The 20,387-nt window shown below is 30.3% G+C and overlaps 1 protein-coding gene and 1 non-coding gene across 2 annotated transcripts; both read right to left on the bottom strand.

Moving 5' to 3' along the window:
* Window positions 1–8,530: 8,530 nt before the first annotated feature.
* On the bottom strand, window positions 8,531–8,615 carry TRNAM-CAU (transfer RNA methionine (anticodon CAU)). The gene is given in 2 exon segments: window positions 8,531–8,566; window positions 8,578–8,615. It is a non-coding gene; the product is annotated as a tRNA-Met (tRNA).
* A 7,680-nt stretch (window positions 8,616–16,295) lies between these two features.
* Window positions 16,296–17,573, bottom strand: LOC102662847 (uncharacterized). The gene has a single exon (XM_006591752.1). The coding sequence runs from the start codon at window positions 17,571–17,573 to the stop codon at window positions 16,296–16,298; it is 1,278 nt and encodes a 425-aa protein (XP_006591815.1).
* Window positions 17,574–20,387: the final 2,814 nt, after the last annotated feature.

Raw genomic sequence — 20,387 nt, 5'->3', positions numbered from 1 at the left:
AGCACAAAAACCGCCTAATCTGTACGCGTATTGACCACAGTACACGTAAATTTGGCAAGAAATCAATATGACTCTTATTACAGTGCATCATTTTATTATATGCCATTATAATCTTCACTATCTGTAAAATCATTTTATTTTGTCATTATCATCTTAATTATCTGTAAAATAGTATTTAATCTTAACTATCTGTAAAATCAATATTAATTGAATGTATTTAATTTTCAAGTATTTTTTTTATCAATGGGAAATAGAAAAAAAGAAGCAGGCACAAGAAAACTAAACAAGCCTAGGTCACAAATTACCTAGAAATCAGCCGCAAGTAGTGAGACTAACGGCAGTGGACACTGGTCACAAGTCTAAAAACTGAGCGAGGATTGGCCACCTTGCTTTGCTAACCAATTGGCTATCTTGTTTCCACCATGAAAAGTGTGAGAGAAATGGGACCTGGATCTGGTTTTTCTGTTATTTTTTCTTGAAAATCACATAGTTTTAAAATTAGATTACAAAATTAAATATTAACACAATAAAACAGCATAAGGATAACTGGAAAAAGGACACTAGGGTTTTCACAGTTTTTGCTTAAAGGAACGAATCTCTGTAATGAGAGCTGCATATGGTTGACATGAATGCACTCCAGATCGCAGGGGCGGCATATAATTGACATGAATGTAAGAATAAAATATTTTATTTATTTATAAAATAGTTTATTAAAATTATTATTATTATATTTAAAATTAATTTTTCAGACATTTTATAATACAAAATTAAAACAAATAATGTAAAATACCATACATAATAATTTCTTATTGGATAGATATAGAAATATTTTGTGTTTTCAGTACATAAACTATTTACCCATAATTAAAAAAAATAATGTAAAATATCCCATAAGTAATAAAGTAAGTATAATAATTAAAAGAAATATTTAATACTTTTAATTGCATTTTATTATGTTTATTGTAAAATTATAATTAATAAAAAAATTATCAATAAAATGTTAATGTTAAAATGATAATAAATTATAAATGGTAAACTTGTACTATATGCTATTTAAATAATTATATTTTAATTAAATACATGTACAATTTGATTAAAAACTGAGATAACCAGCTCCTTACTTTTTTGTTTTTTTGCTGCAGCTACTTACTCTTCTTTAGAAGTTATTGCTACTGCCATTACTTCTTTTAGCCGTCAACCTGTCAAAATTCTGATTTGCACAGTTCGATCCGTATGGAAAAAGAAGAAGAACAACAACAAAATGTTAATGTGGATTGAAGGTTATTTTATATTATTTTTAGGTGTTTTTTTAAGACCTTTTATTTTATTTTTTTTAAGTGTAAATAAAAAAAATGGCTCGTAAACTAGACTCAGTTGAAAACATATTATTCCATCCATTTTAGATCATAAGAAAAAATCATTTCAAAATAAATATCATTTTATAAAATAATCTTGTATTAAATATTTTCTCCATAATTAATACGTATTGAAAATAATGTATAAGAAAAATAAATGTGTTATTAATTAAAAATAAATGATATATTATGAAGTTACTTAAAATTCAATAAATTAGTTACATTTTTTAATATGTGAAAACTTTAAACGTCATGTAATTTGAGACCAAAGAATACTATAATAATAAGGGTCTTGTTAATCTGTTTTTAAGATATTGATTAAGGAATTAAAATAATAAAACATTTATTATGAATATTAATGTAAGAGTATAATTTTACATATTTTATTTAAAATTTAATTTCTTAATCAATATCCAGAAATTAATCAGCATTTGTTTCATAATAATTGTGCATTTAATGCATGCATAAAATAATTATAATATATAAAATGTTGTAATTAATTTTATTAAAAGCGTCCGTCCAAAACATGCATGATGCATTACTCAAAAAGCTGCAAATTACTACCATTAAATAGAAAAATCTTTAAATGTCAACAAAGTCTTTTACCAAAATACTACGACTATCATTACCAAAAAAAAACAAAATTCTTAGCAAAATAGAAGCAAGTCATGCAAATTTCAGATCAATCTTGGTAATCGAAATGTTAGCGTAAGCTATGAACTTATCAAGGTCCCCACATAGAGACACACAAGCTGACCAGGGGTTGAAATTGTTGACTTTTGTGTCACACTAATTTTCCCACGCTTTTACTTCTTTTTTTCTTCTTAGCAATTTGTTTCAGGAAATTCTATATAGTTCCTCCCTATCTCAATTATACTTTCATGAATCTCATATAAGCTGGGTAATTAAGTGTGATAAATACTTAAATAGAGTTATGTCAAGGAGTAGTATTTATTGGTAATTAATTGATCTGTCTCATCATAATTAAACATGATGTTAATTACTTTTTCCAAATTAATCTTGATTTTTTGGCATTTTGCAGGTCATGATAATAGGGTGAATTATAAGTGAATTTTCTCCTTGTTTCCGCTGTCTAGCATTTGGATGGTAAACGTCGGTACCAAATCAAATCAAGAATTAAGGAAATATACAAGTTTCGCCCCCGCTCTTGACCTTTTTCTCTTCTATTGAAGCTAAAAATATATATTCTGATACACTTTTTTTAAAAATAAATTACATATTAAGCACAGACTCGTTTTGGCTCCAATTTTACTAAAAAGGGACATTAAAAGCCATCACAAAACAAGAAGATAAAATTGAACCTATATTGTCAGTTTTTTTTTGTTTTTTTACTTCAACCTATATTGTCAGTTTAAATACATAATTTTAAATATATAAATTAAATTTTATGATTAACTAATCTAATCTAATTATTATCGAGTCTGGCATCGGAATTTATAAATTTCTCTCTTATCCCTTTTATATGCATAGAAAAACAGAGACTTGATCAAAATGAATCGTTCCACCAAAGTCAACGCGAGAGTAAATAATACACACGCATACATGTTTTTTTTTCCTTTAATCTTTAATGAGAAATCATTAATAAAATAATTTAGAAATTTCAAATAAAATTTAATCAGCAATTTAGAACGTATTTAAAAAATTTAATCAGTAATAATATATATAAACTAAAACCACCTACTTAAGAAACTTAAATTCCCTTTATACCCAAACTCATATAGATTTGTAATGTATATAACAATCCTATTATTTATCCTCATCTTAGACATAAAGTCGTAAATGAAATTAATATTTTATTTTAAAATGGATTTTACAATCCTATTATATATGTTAAGTAATAAGTTTTTAAAAAATATTTCAATGTAATATTGTGTTGAATTTTATAAATGTAAAACTGCTAGTTAAGACTTTTTTGGGTAGGAATAGCAATATGGATTATTAATAAAAAAAAAAGAGTAATTAATATGTTAGAAGTTAAAAAGCATTCAATAGTAAGTCATTAAGACAATTTTGTTAATATATGAAGGAGAGGGAACTCATAGACGTTACATAGTACGTCGTCTCAAAGTTAAAAACATTTGTTGCAGCTGGAAAACGGTATTCTGAATGGGGAAGCGACCAGAGATGTAGAAACAAGAAACAAAAATTAGAACAACGACAATTTGGTTGCCTTGATATAGCAATCTGATTATATAGAAACAAGTTAAATTTTAAAGATTATCAATTTTTTTAATAGAAATTATTAGTAATATTAAATTTCTTATTATAGACCATCACATCTATTATATTTGTTTTAGCATTTTAATTTAAATGATTTTGTATTAGAAAAACTTTTGTTTTTCTGTAGTTGCGGGTATATCCCGCGAAATTAATGAGGAAAAAATGGAATTTATAGTGGAAACTGGAAAGTGACCCAATAAAAGCAAATGCAAAGGGGTTGGAACCGACATGTAAAGGGGTAGTACGTGTCATTGAATTTTATATTGCATTATATTATACTATGGGATCTACCTGCATTTTAATCTTGGACTAGCCAAGTGTTTCTGAATCAACTTGTATTTCCGAGCCACGGAGCCAGTCACAGTCAGCATTTTTTTTTAATTCAGGATATTTCTCGTTCAAGATTTATAAAAATTAATTTATTGAAATATAAAACCTAACTATTTATTAAATGACTTGTTTCTCTTAATATATGTTTTTGCATATATAAAAACTTAAAGATCGAATTCTTGACTACTTATTTAAGGATATAGTCATATAGTAGTTAACTAACATTTTTTTTACTCTGCTTTGTGGTAATAATAGACAAATAAAAATATATATTTTATCTATAAATTAAAACTCATTTATTAATTATAGTATCTGTCAAAAATTATGTCATTCTAATCTTAATATGATTATATCATGTTTTAATATAAAAGATACAAATTTTATTATTAAAGATACTCTTAGTTCATAGTGGTGTCTACCTACCGATGTAAGCAACCATTTTTTTTTTAAAAAGGAAAGAACACTAAAATATAGAACAAGTAATCAAAAGGTCAAACATTTGAGATTCCTTTCCTGGTACACTATTGCAAATATATATATATATATATATATATATATATTCTTTTAATTTGTTATTTTTGGTACTGAGGATATGAGCAAACAAAGATTTTGACTTCAATAATTTTGTGTCTATTAATTATTCCATTGGAAGTTTGGTAAAGATTTCTCACAAAATGGAAGCCTAGAATAAGACTCAACAAATAGACTACTTGTATATTTTGTGTGTCAGAACCGCATTTCCACTTTGAGGGAAAATAATACACATTTTATAATAAACAATAGGGACATTGGACAGTTTAAAATTAGATGGTTGATCTATGAAAACTCAGTCCCCCACGGCTGCGAGAAAGTGGGAAGCTGAAGCTCAATCTATGCGACCAAAACATAGGGATGATCCGGTTTGTGGGAAACATACATCATAAGCCAATAATGAAGCAACCAAAGAAAGGAATGATAATAGATGTTTGAGGGACGAAGCAAATAATAACCACACCCATTTTTCGTTTCTCTTTCATGAAGTCCCAATGTTAAAAAATGACCTGCCTGACCCGATCATGACATTAGGTTATGCTCAAATTAATAGATCACTGGTTGACTTTTATAACCCGATTTATCTTTAAATATTTAAAAATAACATCACAAATTAATATAACTTTATAAAATAAATAATTAAATACTAAAATGTTTTAAAAAAATATCATTGTTCAAATTCAAACAAACAAAAACAAAGATTGCAAATATAAATAAATAGAAGTTCAACATATGTTCCTATTATCTAATATCTAATATAATATTTAATTATGTTTACTATTGTCCAATATTTTGGTGTTGAGACAGGTTCTTTAATTAACTCACATTTTTTTAGTATAACATCTAATTCAACAATGATAATTATCTCACTCACAACAAATTAGATAAATCAAAACATAAACTAACCCTAGATATGAAAAGAAATTCAACTTATAATCACAAGCAAAACTTTCTCCCACTAAACAAAACAAAACTCAACTAGTTCACAATAATAAAAACCAACATAACTTTCTCATTTTTTGAAATCCTACAACCATCACAAAAATAGCCACCAATGTTTCAAAAAAATTTCTCCTAGTGCATTGAAATTCACAAGTCTTAAAAAACACAAACAAAATATAAAAAACACAAGTTAAAAAAATTACTATTATCTCTAACCTTTAACATCAACGACATCAACAACAATATATATAAATGTCCACACTAAAATGAAACATACTCATATCACATCAATGTAGATTATAAAATATAAAAAATGATCCAAAGTTTCAAACCACAGTTTAAAAAATGATCCAAGACTACAATTTCATATGCAACTCAACCACAATTGTTATAACTTTTAAATCAATTTAACTCAACAAAAATGTAATTACGGGCACAAAAACACTGAATAATGAACGAGAAGATCAATTTAACTCAAAATCACACACAAAAAACTAAAATAAAACAAAATGAAAAAGAAAAAATAAATTTAGTTGAACTGACTTGTGGTTGTGGACAATGTTGCAGATGAACTGAGTGAGTCTAGCAAGATGACGGCAACACAATGCCACAACGAGAGGAAGGAAGGAAAGGTTGGTCGTTGGTGAGCGGCGACATAGAAGGTGAGGCTATGAAGATCGAGAGCGAGACTCCGAGCAAGAGGAAAGAAAGAGATTACAAGCGGTGACATAGAAGGTGGCGGTAGCATGACGCCACGACGCCACAACGAGAGGAAAAAAAATAGAGGTTGGTGAGTGGAGCGGTGACATAGAGCGAGATTGCGAGGGGAAGGATAGGTCGATAGAATTTCTAAAATTAAAATGGCTTTAAATTGAAATGACATCATTCCGACTATAACTAAAAAAAAGATACGTGACTCATTTCAGATCGACAAATCACCAGTTTGATCGTAAATCTGACCTGATCGCTTCGGGTCACTCTGAATTGAAAACACACTCAATAAAACATAAAACCCAACCTGATCCAGTCATCAAATCGTGGTTAGACTGGTCAGTCCAAGTCTTAAAACTTTACATGAAGTTTATACACTGTTGGCCCAGCCCCTTCCTAGGCTGCATTTTCAATTTAATCATTGTTTCGAAAATTAGCTTTTTTTTTACTAAGAAAATCTTAAAGTCAGCAGTTTTAGATCAAAGAAGGCCTAAAAGAAAGTAAACATAACGAAAACGAAAAAGATTTCAATAAGATAGCAAAAATAATTTATAATTACACTTATTCGGTTGATGGAATACCATCCAAGCAACATCAACAATGTTTGTCGCGTAATCGCACTTAACCATTTTCACTAGAGATTTAGGGTGTAATTTACCCCTCTACATTTACTAGGGAGCTTAAAACCCCTTTTCCATCAAATGCCATCCAAATAATTAACGATATTATGAATTATAAGTTCCATATATAAATCTTCAAGGATAAAAACTGGCATATCTTTTTTTTAAAAAAAGAAGATAAAAATTGTCATTTTTTTTCTTCTTCATTGAACTATGAAAACTAGTTAATGAAGACTCCTGCTTGATGAATGACAAGCGTGACAAGTGACAAGTCCTATCTCCACTCAACTTGGAATAGCATTTATTACCAAGCTCGTGTTTCTGCGACCCGTTCTAAAGCTGATGGCACATGTGTCTCACATGGCAACTTGGACATAAAATGTTTATAATTGATAAATTATATTGATTTAATTATATTTTTCATATAGGTCATTTTTATATTATTATTTAATATTTTTTTTCAACCAAGTATTTTAAAAAAAAATCAGTTTTATTTTACTATCTATCATTAATCGTCATCTGTTAAGTGATGATGTGGTAGACAAAATATCACATCACCACATTATCATGTAATCACCTTTAATAATGTATCAATGATTGAGTGTGATGACGTGTTATTTTATTTGTCACGTCATCACTCAATGAAAGGGGATTAATGACATGTAATAAAATGAAATTAATTTTTTTTTAGGTATGTATTTGACAAAAAAATGAATTTTTAGGTAGTAATATAAAAATGACATATTTTTTCAGATATGAACAACATATTTAAGTCAACCTGAAAAACAATTTTTTAGTTAACAAATGATAAGGAATTTTATCAAAATAAATAAATTAAATTCAAATAAAATGATAAATGATAAATTTTATTATTTTACTAAAAATAAAAATAAAAATGATAATTGTAAATTTAAGTTATATTTAAAAACAAATCTTATAAGTCAATAAGAAAAAATCGTTTCTCAAACATTTTCATTTGATCAAATATTCGTAAATTTATTAAAAAACTAAAAATTAATTAAAATAATTTAATGAACATATATGAATTTTACTTTAATATATACTTAAGAAACTTTATCCTATTTATTTTTTAAAGATAATTTCTCATTCAAAATAAGAAATATATTAAATTAGTAAGATATTTTTTATTGGTAGGAATAAAAAAATACTATGTGAAATTTTCAATAATTCATGTATCAATTTATCATGTTTAATCAAATGAAATAGATTAACAAGATATTATTAAAGATGAAATTAAAAAGTTAATATATGTACATTTAATTATTTAATTTTTAGACAAAGTTAGAAGAAAATCTAACAAGATCAAATTGTGAAATATATATTTTGGGTCTATAGAATAGTGAAAGAAGAGTGATGGAATACATAACTGTTACACATATATATTCATCATAGACCGCAAAACACTAATTATATATAATTTAAATAAGGTTTTCATATCATATATTAAATAAGTTTTTCATACTCGAAAAATAAATCGTTTTCATATTATTATCTAAAAATTTATCCATGTTATTAAAGGTGAAAACGTGATAAGGGATATCCATAACAAAACACATGATGACATAAGACTTGATTCAAATCAAATAAATGTTAAATAATAATATAAAAAACTTAATTAAGCTATATGCTTTATTCAAGCTAGCTGGAAGTTCCACTGGCTGGGAAAGACAAATCAAGTGGTTACTTAATTACTTTCATATTAATCAAGATAAAGACAAACTTATTATCTGTCACCCCAAAAATATATAAATTAAAAATGATTTTAAAGTAAAGTAAAAATGGGGTGAGAGAGGCTCGAACTCTCGACCTCAGGATAACTCAGAAGCTATGAGACCTACGCGCTAGCCAACTGCGCCACCACCCCATGTTTCTAAAATGTGGTCTTTTAAATTAAATAAGAAACAAATGGTAATGCTAAAACAGATTTGCACCAAACTTGGTCCACAGTCCACTAACCACAAATTATTTTGTTACTACTGGCCACGTTTTGGGCCTCTTGGTCCGTATAGTTGCATTCTTCCCCCCTTTTACTTATTTATTTGTTATTTTATGTTTAAATATATTTATATAAATGACAGAAAAATATATATTTATTATATTATGCTTGATATTGAGTAGGATGAAATACGTTCTTCATTATATGTTTTTTTTTTAAAATTAAAACTTGTTATTGCTCCTTATTCGCTAATATTAGAGTAGATCATCAACCGGGACAACAAAACTTTAGCAGTATAATAATCCAAAATTACAAATAGTTATTCTTTTGCCATAGATAAATCGTCATTCTTGCTGCTTTTTAGCCATTATGCTTTTTTCCTAGATGTTGGACAGACATAATATTCAAGAAAGAAATTTCTTCGGTAGATATTTTACTAGATATGTTGGACACAGACATATTCAAGGGGTACATATTTTACTGGATAAATTAAAAAAAATGTGTTAATCATACCAAATTTATCGTAAATAAATTAATCTCACTCTATGTATAATTAAACCTTTTTTTTTATCATTTGAAAGTTCGTTTCTAAATATGGCCCGGTTGAAATAGTCACAAAACTTGATGGGCTATGGTCACCAGTCCAAGTTTACAAATTTAGTAGGGCCATTAAGGATGTGTTTGAAATAAATGCGGAAATTAGATTATTTTAATAATCAATTATTGTTATAATTAGTTGTAATTGAAATTAATTTTTGTTCGGAAATTTCTTGCTAAAAATTGATTTGGAAATAATTAATTCTGTCCGGGTGCAACAAAAAAAAAACAATTTTAACATAGTAAAATAGTGTAAGAATAGTTGGAAGAAAAAGCTATTGAAAAATAATCCTAAGCTACAAATTTTTAGATTAAAAAAATCTTTTTAAATTTTTTATATAATGTTCCAAACATCCAGCTTTTTAATGTATACAATTAGTTTTTGTTCAAGAAAATTGAAATTGGAGAAAATAATATTTCCCAAACATGTTCTAATTGTCCTCCTCTTATCCTTAAGGCTAAAGTTGGGTTTTGTCAAAAACTACATTGCTCATAGACCAGTTTGTGAAAGCCATTGATGCCTATGAAATAAAGTTTGATAGAATAGATCCATTCAATCAAAAGGCACTGATAAAAGTAAAATAAAAAAAATCATCCAAAAGAAAAAACAATAACTCCCTCCTCCTCCTCCAATTATATCTTCTTTTTTTTTCCGAGTTTCCTCCAAATTATATCTATCTACTACTTTTCTAAGAAAGAATTAAAGTTTAATTATATTTTTAGTTTGTTAAATTAAGGAATATGTTTTTAGTTTTATTTTTTTAATCTCTCAAATTCAAAAATACTATTTTTAATTCCTCCATCAAAGTTTGAGGGATTAAAAAAAATGTAAATTTTTATTTTAGAGGAGAGACTTAAAAGAATATTTTTCAAAATTGAAAGGCTAGAAAATGCAAAATTTCTCAAATTAAAAAAAAAATACTCTTTTTAATTCCTCCGTCAAAATTTGAGGGATTAAAAATGTAAATTTTTATTTCAGATGAGAGACTTAAAATAATATTTTCCAAAATTGGAAGGCTAGTAAATGCAAATTTTTATTTAGGAGACAAAGAAAAGACAAATATCTTAATTTAAGGAACTAAAAATATAATTAAGTCAAGAATTAATGCATAACACATGTTCTAAATTTAATGTTAATATGTTTTAAGAAAAATAAAAAGAAAAGTTATTAATCCCAATAAATTTTAGAATTCCAAGTTACATTGAATATAAAAATAAAATAAAAGTGTCAGCTCGAAAGGGAATACTTCTTGTATATCTAGTTTAATTCTTATTCTTAGAATTTAAATGTGAAAAAATTTACAAATTTGTAAAATATAAAGTGTCAAACACACACACACAAACACACATTTTTAAACTATTCCAATCCAAAATTATTTAAGGCGGATAGGTTTAGTTTAATTTTAGAATACTTTTATTAGTGTTTTTTCATATGCTGCAACATGGAAAAGAAAGAAAGCAAAAATGGATCCTTGAAATATCTTTATCGTGTTGGATTTTACATGCATTTGGTCGGGCATCATAATCTGCGCAAGCCACGCAATATTGCAATTCTGTAAAGTGAGTTACATGCCAGAATGGCTCAAATACTCGATACCTTGCATTCATGTTCCTTCTTTAGGTTGAAATATTCTAACAAATGGAGGCGAATGGCATGGAACACCATTATTTCAATGGCTGGGATTACTGAAATGAAAGTAACAATAGTGGCAGACAGAGTACGGTTCATGAAAATCACATCTGACCCACTTACTCGGACAAAAGTTAAAGTCAAAAGTCTAACAACTACAACTAATCTCCTTCACTTCAAATTAACTTTTTTCAAAGTACAATTAAGAAACCATTAATTAGTAATTACTAATTTTAAATGATGTTTTTTAAAGTCAACTAGATATAATTTATCTTTAATTAGTACAAAAGATATACTTATGTAACTCCAGTTGATTCAAGGTTGGAGATACTCTAACATTAATCTAGGTGTAATATGCGTTTTACATGAAGCACTACCTCAGGAATAAAAAAGAAAAGGAAGCATTTTATATCTAGTGCCTCTCCTCCTTCGTATGGAAGGTTCATGTCTAACTCACTTCGATCTTCAATAAATATAAACAATAAAGCTTTTAATTGGGGCAGTTGCTTTATTTTAAAACTTAATTGGGGATGAATCAATAACGGTAGTCCTGGATGAAGATATAAAATGTGAGTTGGATGGTTAGAAAAAAGGGAAAAAAAGATAATAAATTCAATCTTCATTGTGATTCAACATGCATACATTGTTACATACACAGGCAATGACACAACACGCCCTGCGACGCTTGTATAGTTTCACAGTGATGCAATTTCCACGACCAAAATGATGTAATCCTATAGGACGATGAGAAGTAATTAATTTCATGGTGCTCCTGATTTTCTGTATGTGCCAAAATCAAATATACTATTAATTAAACGTTGACTAGTGACTAAAAATGGGCAATTTCATGAGTGAAACTTACCACCGCTTTGCATTGGGTTAGCTAGCTGGGGCCATCTTTCTTTAACTTATATCCATCGACAGCGGTTCTAGTTAAGGAATGTTCTAAGAAATGAAAATCTACGAAGCATCAATTCGATCCATCCAATAAACTTTAGAGGCTGGATTGGACATATGCTATCTGTCTTGCAAGAATCTAGAATTCTGAAAAAGGGAAAGAAAAAAACAACGAGGACAAAATAATGCAACCGGGAGTGGGAGGGTATATATTGTTTTAGCATATACTGTATGTGTTACACATGCATACATTATAGTACATGATATATAATATATACAGTGGATGAAGAAAATATTTTTTTATAGGAAAATATTAATTTATTAATTTTATTAATAATGTGGATTCAAATTTACAACTTCTTTTTTCGTTGTTCTTTTCTGATTACTGTAATAATATTATATCTCCTTAACGAGGAAAAGAATAGAATATGATAAATAAATGAAGGACATGCATAGGGCACATAGTGTATAACAGCACGATCTATTACGCGCATATTCCATAATCGTAGGGGTTGTGAAAGTGTTAATTCCTTGTTTAATGCTTGGAATCACGAGTGAGGAAATCTAAAACTAGATTTGTGGGACAAGACACTATGTTTAATGCAATTTAAATGATATCGTGTGGTTTGTCTTTTTCCGGCATCAGGTACTTGAATTGATGCTTTTCCCTGTGAAGGAAATGAATGGATTCAAGCGAAGAGTGAAAAATAGTGCAGCCTTATTCGCAAGGATGCCTAAAGCTGTTCATCTTTTTGAGTTTAGGCTCGAAATTGTAGGGCACTGCGTGTTTTCGGGCATTAGAGGGAGAGAGAGAGAGCCCTTTGTTTTGCCAAGTTGGCATGGCTCAGTACTGTTTGAGCCCTAGAAAATGCAAATGCCTGTAGCACTGATGGTGCAGTGCTGGGAGAGAGTAATGAGAAAAGCCATCATTGCTAAAGAGCAAGTGAAAGGTTTGTTCATTAGCATATGGGCCCAAAAATGAAAATGTCAAAGGTCACGGCATCAAATCTAACACACAAGGCCTGCCCCTAACAAATCTCCCAAAATCCGATGCCTAATCATTTGAGTTTTATTTAAATTTTTTGCATAAAGTCTTCCAAGTTTATTAGTGTAAAAAAAGTGCACCCCTTTTGTGAAAGTAGCTCTCCCCCATGGTTTTCCATGATTCATGTGTCTCACCTTTACAATAAAGGATTCAAATTTTTTTGAATGCATGCCATCCCATAACGATATAATATCTCCCTCTCTCATGTCTCATCATTCAATTTTAAACCCAATGGTGAAATGAAAAAGATCATGATATATCAATCAACAAAATGGAAAAGATTACCAACTTTTCGATGGATAATGCCCCGGGACGGCCTTTTCATGCAAAGACAAGCCACTTTAACTTCGCAAATTATAACGATTCGATAGCTATAGGGTGCTTGAAGCACAAGACCTTTTCCATAATTTCAACCCTTCTCTTTCTAGGCAAATGCTTCAGAAATTTTCATAATTGAACATTAATATATATATATATATATATATATATATATGAGTGGCTAGTTGCAATGCATGTGATGAAATACTAAGGGCTTCTGTTGTCACAATGGTGTTAGACAAAAAGATGGAATTCTCACACAGTATATGGCTTATTCTCTCTCTTTCAAAGCTAGCTAATTGTTTTCTCGCTCTAGTCGATTTAAATGCACTATAAAGTGTGGGATTGACGATGGCATATAGACATAGTTATAGAAAGCGACGCGGCTTGAACAACCCCTTGCTTGGGCATGAGTGGCTCTAAGCACAATATATTAGGAGAAGATTAATTTAATGTTTATCTTTAGAGTGTGTATTAACTCATAAATTTTAGCATGTCCAAATCAAAAAATTAAAAACAGCTCACTTCATTATTTTTTAAATTAAAAGTTATGATAATTAAATGTTCTAGAACAAACTACGAAAAACTGTGCTTTTGTTTTTCCAGTAGTTTAATATAAAAAAAAGATTTATTCAAGTCAACCCAAAGTCATGTATTAGGTAAAATTAAGTGAGATTTAAGAATTTAAGCGTGGAGGCAAGGCAATTTGCCTCTAGCAACAAAATATGATAGCATGGACGTACCTGTTAACCAACATAGGCAGCTACCAATAGATAGGGGGAAAAAACTGCGCCGTCGCTTTCTCTTCACCCATCCTTGCTGATCTTTTTTGGCCATTCTTTTGTTCTTGTTTGAATGAAATGTGAACAATGAATTTCAAAATAGATTGTGAATTATTTTCTTTGATTATTTGAAATTTCCCATGTTCTGTCTTGGTATCATCTATGATCTATGTATTGTGTAGACAGATCACAACGGTAGCCAAAATCGTCTTTGACTTTGATTTCTCCACGGATTGAATTAGCAAATTTGAATCAAGCTACATTAAAAATATTCTCGATTTTGGAGCTCATCAATTATTCTAACTAAAGAGATTAAGATCCTACTAATTCACCACGCCATCAAAGTCTCATTCCATTGAGTGGTTTCTACCTACAACTAATACTTTTAAATTTGAACCATATTATTGACCTTCTAGATCCCACATGCAGTGCATTAAATGTATCAAGATAAAAAGTCTTACTCATGAGTGTAATAGAACATGCACGCGTACCACTTTTCTTTTCTCTTTCCTTCGGACTAATAAGCGTATGGTGCGAAATCAAAAACGGACAAAAAGTGATGGAGAGCTAAATCAATGGACGCTTTTTTCATTATCATTTTTCAGCCAATAATATTTCAATTTGAATACATTTGATTATTTGTTCAACTGGCCACATCAGCATTTTCTTCTGGCACATCATGGCTACATATTCTCTAGCTAGTATAAATAATGTGTGCTTATTTTGGAGTGGTGGCGCGCACATATATGCATGAAATCATATTCCTATAATTCAATAAAAAAAATTGGCATATAAAATTCAATAAAATTAAGTTCTATAAAAACTAGATTAAATAAAGTTTCTTTCGTTAATCAACAAGCTTCAACTTTTTGTGTTTCCCATGTTCAATGAATTTATGTAGTGATCAATGAATTTTTTTAATTTAAAATAACATTAGAAATATATTAAAACTTATGGTAAAACTGTACTAAAAATATTTTTTAATATATTAGTTCCTTACTCATACTCCCTTCATTAATTATGATCATATATGACAATTTTTTTAATAATTTGTTTCCTTATTTTATTTTATCGTTTAGTACTATATATAACAAGAAGTAACCCAATTTTAATATAAATTTTGAACATTTATTCGCTGAAACTTTTAATACAAAACAAACAAAGCCCGCGCGTGATTAATTATCAAAGGTAGTAAAATAGAAGACTAATTTATCATGGACTGTCTACTTAGAAATTAATACAAAAAATAATATAGTATATATAGCATTTACAAATTATTAAAAATAGACAATGGTTTACGTTTTCTTTTGAAAAGTATATTATTGAAGGTGTGAGTGTATAGAGCCACAAGCACACATTAAATTGAATTTTTAAGCCTGAACTACTTTGTTTTCTAATTTCTAAAGGTGCCGTTAGAAACTATTTTTATGTTTATAATTTTTAGATGTTAAAAAAAGCACACAAAAAAATGTTTAAAAAACACATGAACATATCTTCTTTTTTTTTTTGTTACACATGAACATATCTTTGATTTTGATAAAACGAGATTTCGGCGACTTACAATCCCCCAAATCTTGCCACCAATTACTCCTAGAATCTACAATTTTATAATCGGCGACAAAATTAAAGAAATGAAAAAGAGAATAAAGGGTAGAAGAATTGGGGGGAAGAGTGCAAGAAAGAAAGCAGACAAAATGGCAAACAAACATTAGAGGTAAAATCAGAGAATAGAAGGTGCGACAAAACAGGAAAAGAGAGGATACATACAGTTTTGTCTGTGTTGTTCATTCTATGCTGTGCACATTGTACATTCTCTGAACCATAATTTCACACAAGTAGTCAAAACCAAAATCCATATACAGTGACACGAACCACAAACTGATCATATGATGCTGCCATTGTATGTATGTAGCTCTCTAGTTTACCAAATAGAGACACAAATTACGATGAAACAAACGTACGTCGAAACGAAAACCCTCCAGGATTCTAATTCGTATATAGCTGTATATAATATCGATCAAAACCACAATTGAGATTTTGAGAAGAAAACAAATAAAATAAAATAAAGGAGTAGAGAAAGACAAGGTAGCTGCTAGTTATTTACGCATAATTCTAATGGACACAAAGAACCAAATAAAAGAAGAAGAAAAAGGTGTTTAATTAATTTGACGGTCATGGTTAAGCTGAGGATACCAATTACCAAGATTCTGTCTCTCATGAATTAGTATACTACCATCATCAGTTGCTTTAAACCGTGTGAGGAAAATATATTTATGAATCTCCCTTTTTTTCTTTGTTCATATATTCTTTTCCCATTTGATGGTTGCTTATTTCTGCTCTCAATCAGAAGAACAATTAATCCACGATTCGACCATACCTTCGCTTCGTACAGCCACAACACATTCCGGTCCTTTTTCTCCATGAAAATCCGAATTATTAGTAACCTTGACTCGCTGATCCGAAACAATATTGCTTCTGTAGTTTAAGGTGGCACCAGTAAGAGACCCCAAAAGTCCTCCATCATTGTTATCAATTCTTTGGGCCTGGGCCTGGGCCCAATCTGCCGAAGGACCACGCATGTTGTTATTGTCGTTGTTGACCCTTGACAATGTTCCATCCGATGAAGACGAACGCATGTTGATGTTTTGATGATGAGCATGGTTCAATCCTAATTCCTCCAACCCAAGAGCACTAGGCGGTATTTCCAAGGAGGGTTGTTGTTGAGTTTTAGAACCAATGAGTTGATGCGGTTGGAGAATGGATTGGAAGCTGAGAATTGGGTTATGCTGGTGGTGGTGGTGGTGGTAGTTGTTCAACATGGGTTGAAAGGAAGAGGGTGGTGGGATTGAAGAAGGTACTTGAGCTTGGACTTTGTGTGCAAAGGGGCGAAGAAGATAAGAAGGTGTTTGTTCTCTAATAATGGATGAAGAAGAAGCATTAGAGGTGGCAAAGAGATCTAACCTTGTTCTTGGGAAAGACGAGGAGGAGGAAGTGAAAGGAGGTGCTGGGATGCCAGTGAATTCCTGAACCATGGCTCGGAAATTCGTGGTGTCCGTAGTGAGAACAGTGGTGGGTGCACGCCTAGAAGCTCTTGACCTTTTCTTCGGGTTTCGAACCATGTTTTTGTTGGTGTTGCTACTGTTTACTTGTTCATTCATTACTAATCCGCCTCCTCCACTTTCTGGAGGGAGAGTGGTACTGGGAAAAGCACCAACGTTGTTAACTCCTCCTCCTCCCAATTGAGTTAACAGAAAAGCTTGGTTGTTGTTGTTGTGTGGGGAAGATGAAGGTATGAAGGAGCTAAAATCGGGTCCGGATCTGGCGGCAACCTTGGACCGCACCATGTCGAGGTTGAGGATTTGGTTTGATTGCGGCGATCTTTGTGTCGGATCCAAGTAATTGGATGATAAAGGGTCGAACACGTGGTGGTGCTGAGTAGAGAAAGGAGGACCAACGTGGTTTGTTAACGTTGTTGGTTGTGGTGGAGCTGAAGGATGGGAGTTACTATTAAAGAACGCAGAGATTGATGACGACAAAGATGGGTCGGCGCGTGAATCGTACTCTTCATCACCGGCGGTGCTGGAAGATTGCATACTCCCACTGTTACCCGAATCCATGAGAGCCCAAAATAGAAAGACGTAAGAGAAACAGCAGAGAGATTTGCTTTATTTCTTACTCTCTCTCTCTCACATACACACACACACGCGGTGTATTTATTATTTAAGGGGACGCTTGCAGAATGAGGTATGGGTATGGGACAAAGAGAGAAACATTAGAGAGGGTGTTTCTGCTTATGGGAGAAAAAAGATAGATAGAGTGTACCAACACCCTCTGATCTGCACAACCCGTACAGTGTGTGTGGGTTGTGACTTTGGATTGCTTGAGAAAGAGAGAGGGAAACTGTATCTGTATTAGGGTTTCTTGATAAGTGGAATAATAGAAAAAGGAAAACAGAAAGAAAGAGTGAGTGTTGTGTGTGTGAAAAGGAGGGACCGGGGGAAGAAGAAAAGGATGGTTCTCTAGCCTTTTCCTTCTCTTATAAAAAAGAGGCTGCTTCGGCTTGCGGTTTCATCTGGAAAAATATCAGAGTGGGGTAGACATGGGAGATACTACCAGCCAGCCTCCAATTGGTCAAACTATGTCATGACACTTTGTGGTTCTCATTTGCTGCTTGCTATTGCTAATCTCAAATAATGCTTCATCGGGGAGGAGATATTAATTACTACTTAATTATATTATTAATGAATACATGATGATGACGATGATGTGTCTTAAAAATATTAATATTTTGTTTTATTAAAAAGTTTGTTTTTTTTTTTATGGGGAGGGGATAATGAGGTGGGCAAGCAATCAAAATGGAGTGATGGTTGTTGAATTGCATCATGAGAAGAGAACCGCCATGTTTAGCTTTCTGCTTTTCCTATACGCATCAAGAAAACGAATACAAATACGTGCGTATATAGTATCAAGATTTATGCACAAAATGAGAAATGACTGGTTTGACGGGAAACCCATCAAACTATATATGCCAATCAGGAGGACTGATAGATATATAATTCATAGCAAAGAAAGAAGAAATGTATGAACTTATTATAATTACATGTCATTTAGATTTGACCCGTACGTTACTAATTATTATTTATAAAATGCTCTATATATACTACTAGGGAAAATAAAATACTACTAGTATGTATCAAAAATAAAAGCTGAGGGAATCTTTCACAGTCTTCTCTGCTAAAAGATGCAGAAGGAATATATATCATGATATTTATCATATCATGTAAGCCCATATATTCTGCTTTTAGATGATTGCTTTCCTGTAACATCTTTGTTGAGCTTATGATTCATCTATAGACTATAGCTGAATAGCTGAATCAGTTGAATTGGACGACATATATAAGTAATTTCAATTGGCTCCAACGATCCAAACTAAAAACTAAATAGGAACGAAGGCGTTGGGCTTTATTATTATTATTATTTGCAAGCCCCCGACCCCTCGCCATTCAATAATAAATGAAATTTAATAATCTTCAAATTAATCAACTTGGTTTGAAGAATATATGGCGGTCGTTGTTATTTGTACGTGTAATATTTATATGCTTTTTCCTTTTTGATATACCTATGGTCTGTATTTGCCCCCTATATAATATAATCAAATCCATACCAAAACATCTACACCCTTTTTCTCACGTCTTCTAGGTTTACACGTTATATGTAATGTAATATAATACACTTGCTACAATTATTTTAACCACTTTTCGCGTTCACCACATTTTAAACTTGAGTTGGAACTTGGAATCTCAATTAGCTTTCTGATATAATTGATATTTTGTTGCTAAATCTAAAATCTGGGAGAGAGGGTCTTGAGATTTCTCTCTCTCTCTCTCTCTCTCTCTATATATATATATATATATAACCAGAACATATGGTAGTATAATCTTTTATATTTTTTATTTGATAACATTTTTTCCGCTCAAACGGGGACAAGCTTTTCAGAGTCCTTTAACGTGAACAACATGGGCCCTCAAGATATCATTTTCTGAATTCAAAATTTATTTTTCATTAAAGATTTATTGTGGTTACATTTTTTTGAAGTTCTGTATATTGAATGCCAAAAACACGCATTTAAAGTAAATTAAGATAGATAATACTAACGCCGTGATTAGTGAACGCGTGGTCAAAACTAAAGAACTAGTAACACAAGGAGGAGAGAGTGAAGCAACATGGAAATAGTCCACCACTTTTGTTTTACAGTAGTAGTATTTTCTGTACAATAATAATATTTATATACCTTTTTTTTTCATTTTTTTTTCTCTATTTTGTCATATCATTCTATTTATCGTATTTTACTTCTCTTTTTTTTTATCTATCACTTAATATATACATCTAACAAGTGTTTAAACATTATTGTTTTCATTTTTTTACACTTTGTTTATTTGATGTGTGAAAGAGAATCGAAAAAAAAATTGTTAAGACTGAAAAGGATCAAATTAAAGATGTCTGACCTCTCCGTATTGGTTGGTAGAGAAATAAGCTAGAAATAAGAAAAGTATAATTCCCCCAGTTTTTTTTTTTTTAACTCTCATCACTCATGTGAGAAAAGTGTTGGGACAGATATTCATTTTTAGTTTTTCACGTGTTTAAATAAGGCCTAAGTCCTTGTTAACAGGGCTAACATTAGTTAAGGAATTAGTTGTAGAAATTTTATTAGAAACAAGTACTATTGAGAATGCATTGCAAAATTCGTTAAGATATTAATTTTTTTTAATTAACTAGTACCTTGAAAACATTGATTAAAAAAATTATATAAAAATATATAATTAATAAAATTTTAATTTTAATAAAAAATTCTGTAAGTAATTCCTCAATTAGTAATTTTAAGATTATTTTTAAAATATAATTTCATTTTTTGTTTTAAACTAGTGACCTAA

Source organism: Glycine max, chromosome 11 (assembly GCF_000004515.6).
Source record: "Glycine max cultivar Williams 82 chromosome 11, Glycine_max_v4.0, whole genome shotgun sequence".
Taxonomy (NCBI): Eukaryota; Viridiplantae; Streptophyta; class Magnoliopsida; order Fabales; family Fabaceae; genus Glycine; species Glycine max.
The sequence above is the reverse complement of the archived record's forward strand: the minus strand, read 5'-3'. Positions and strand labels throughout refer to the sequence as shown.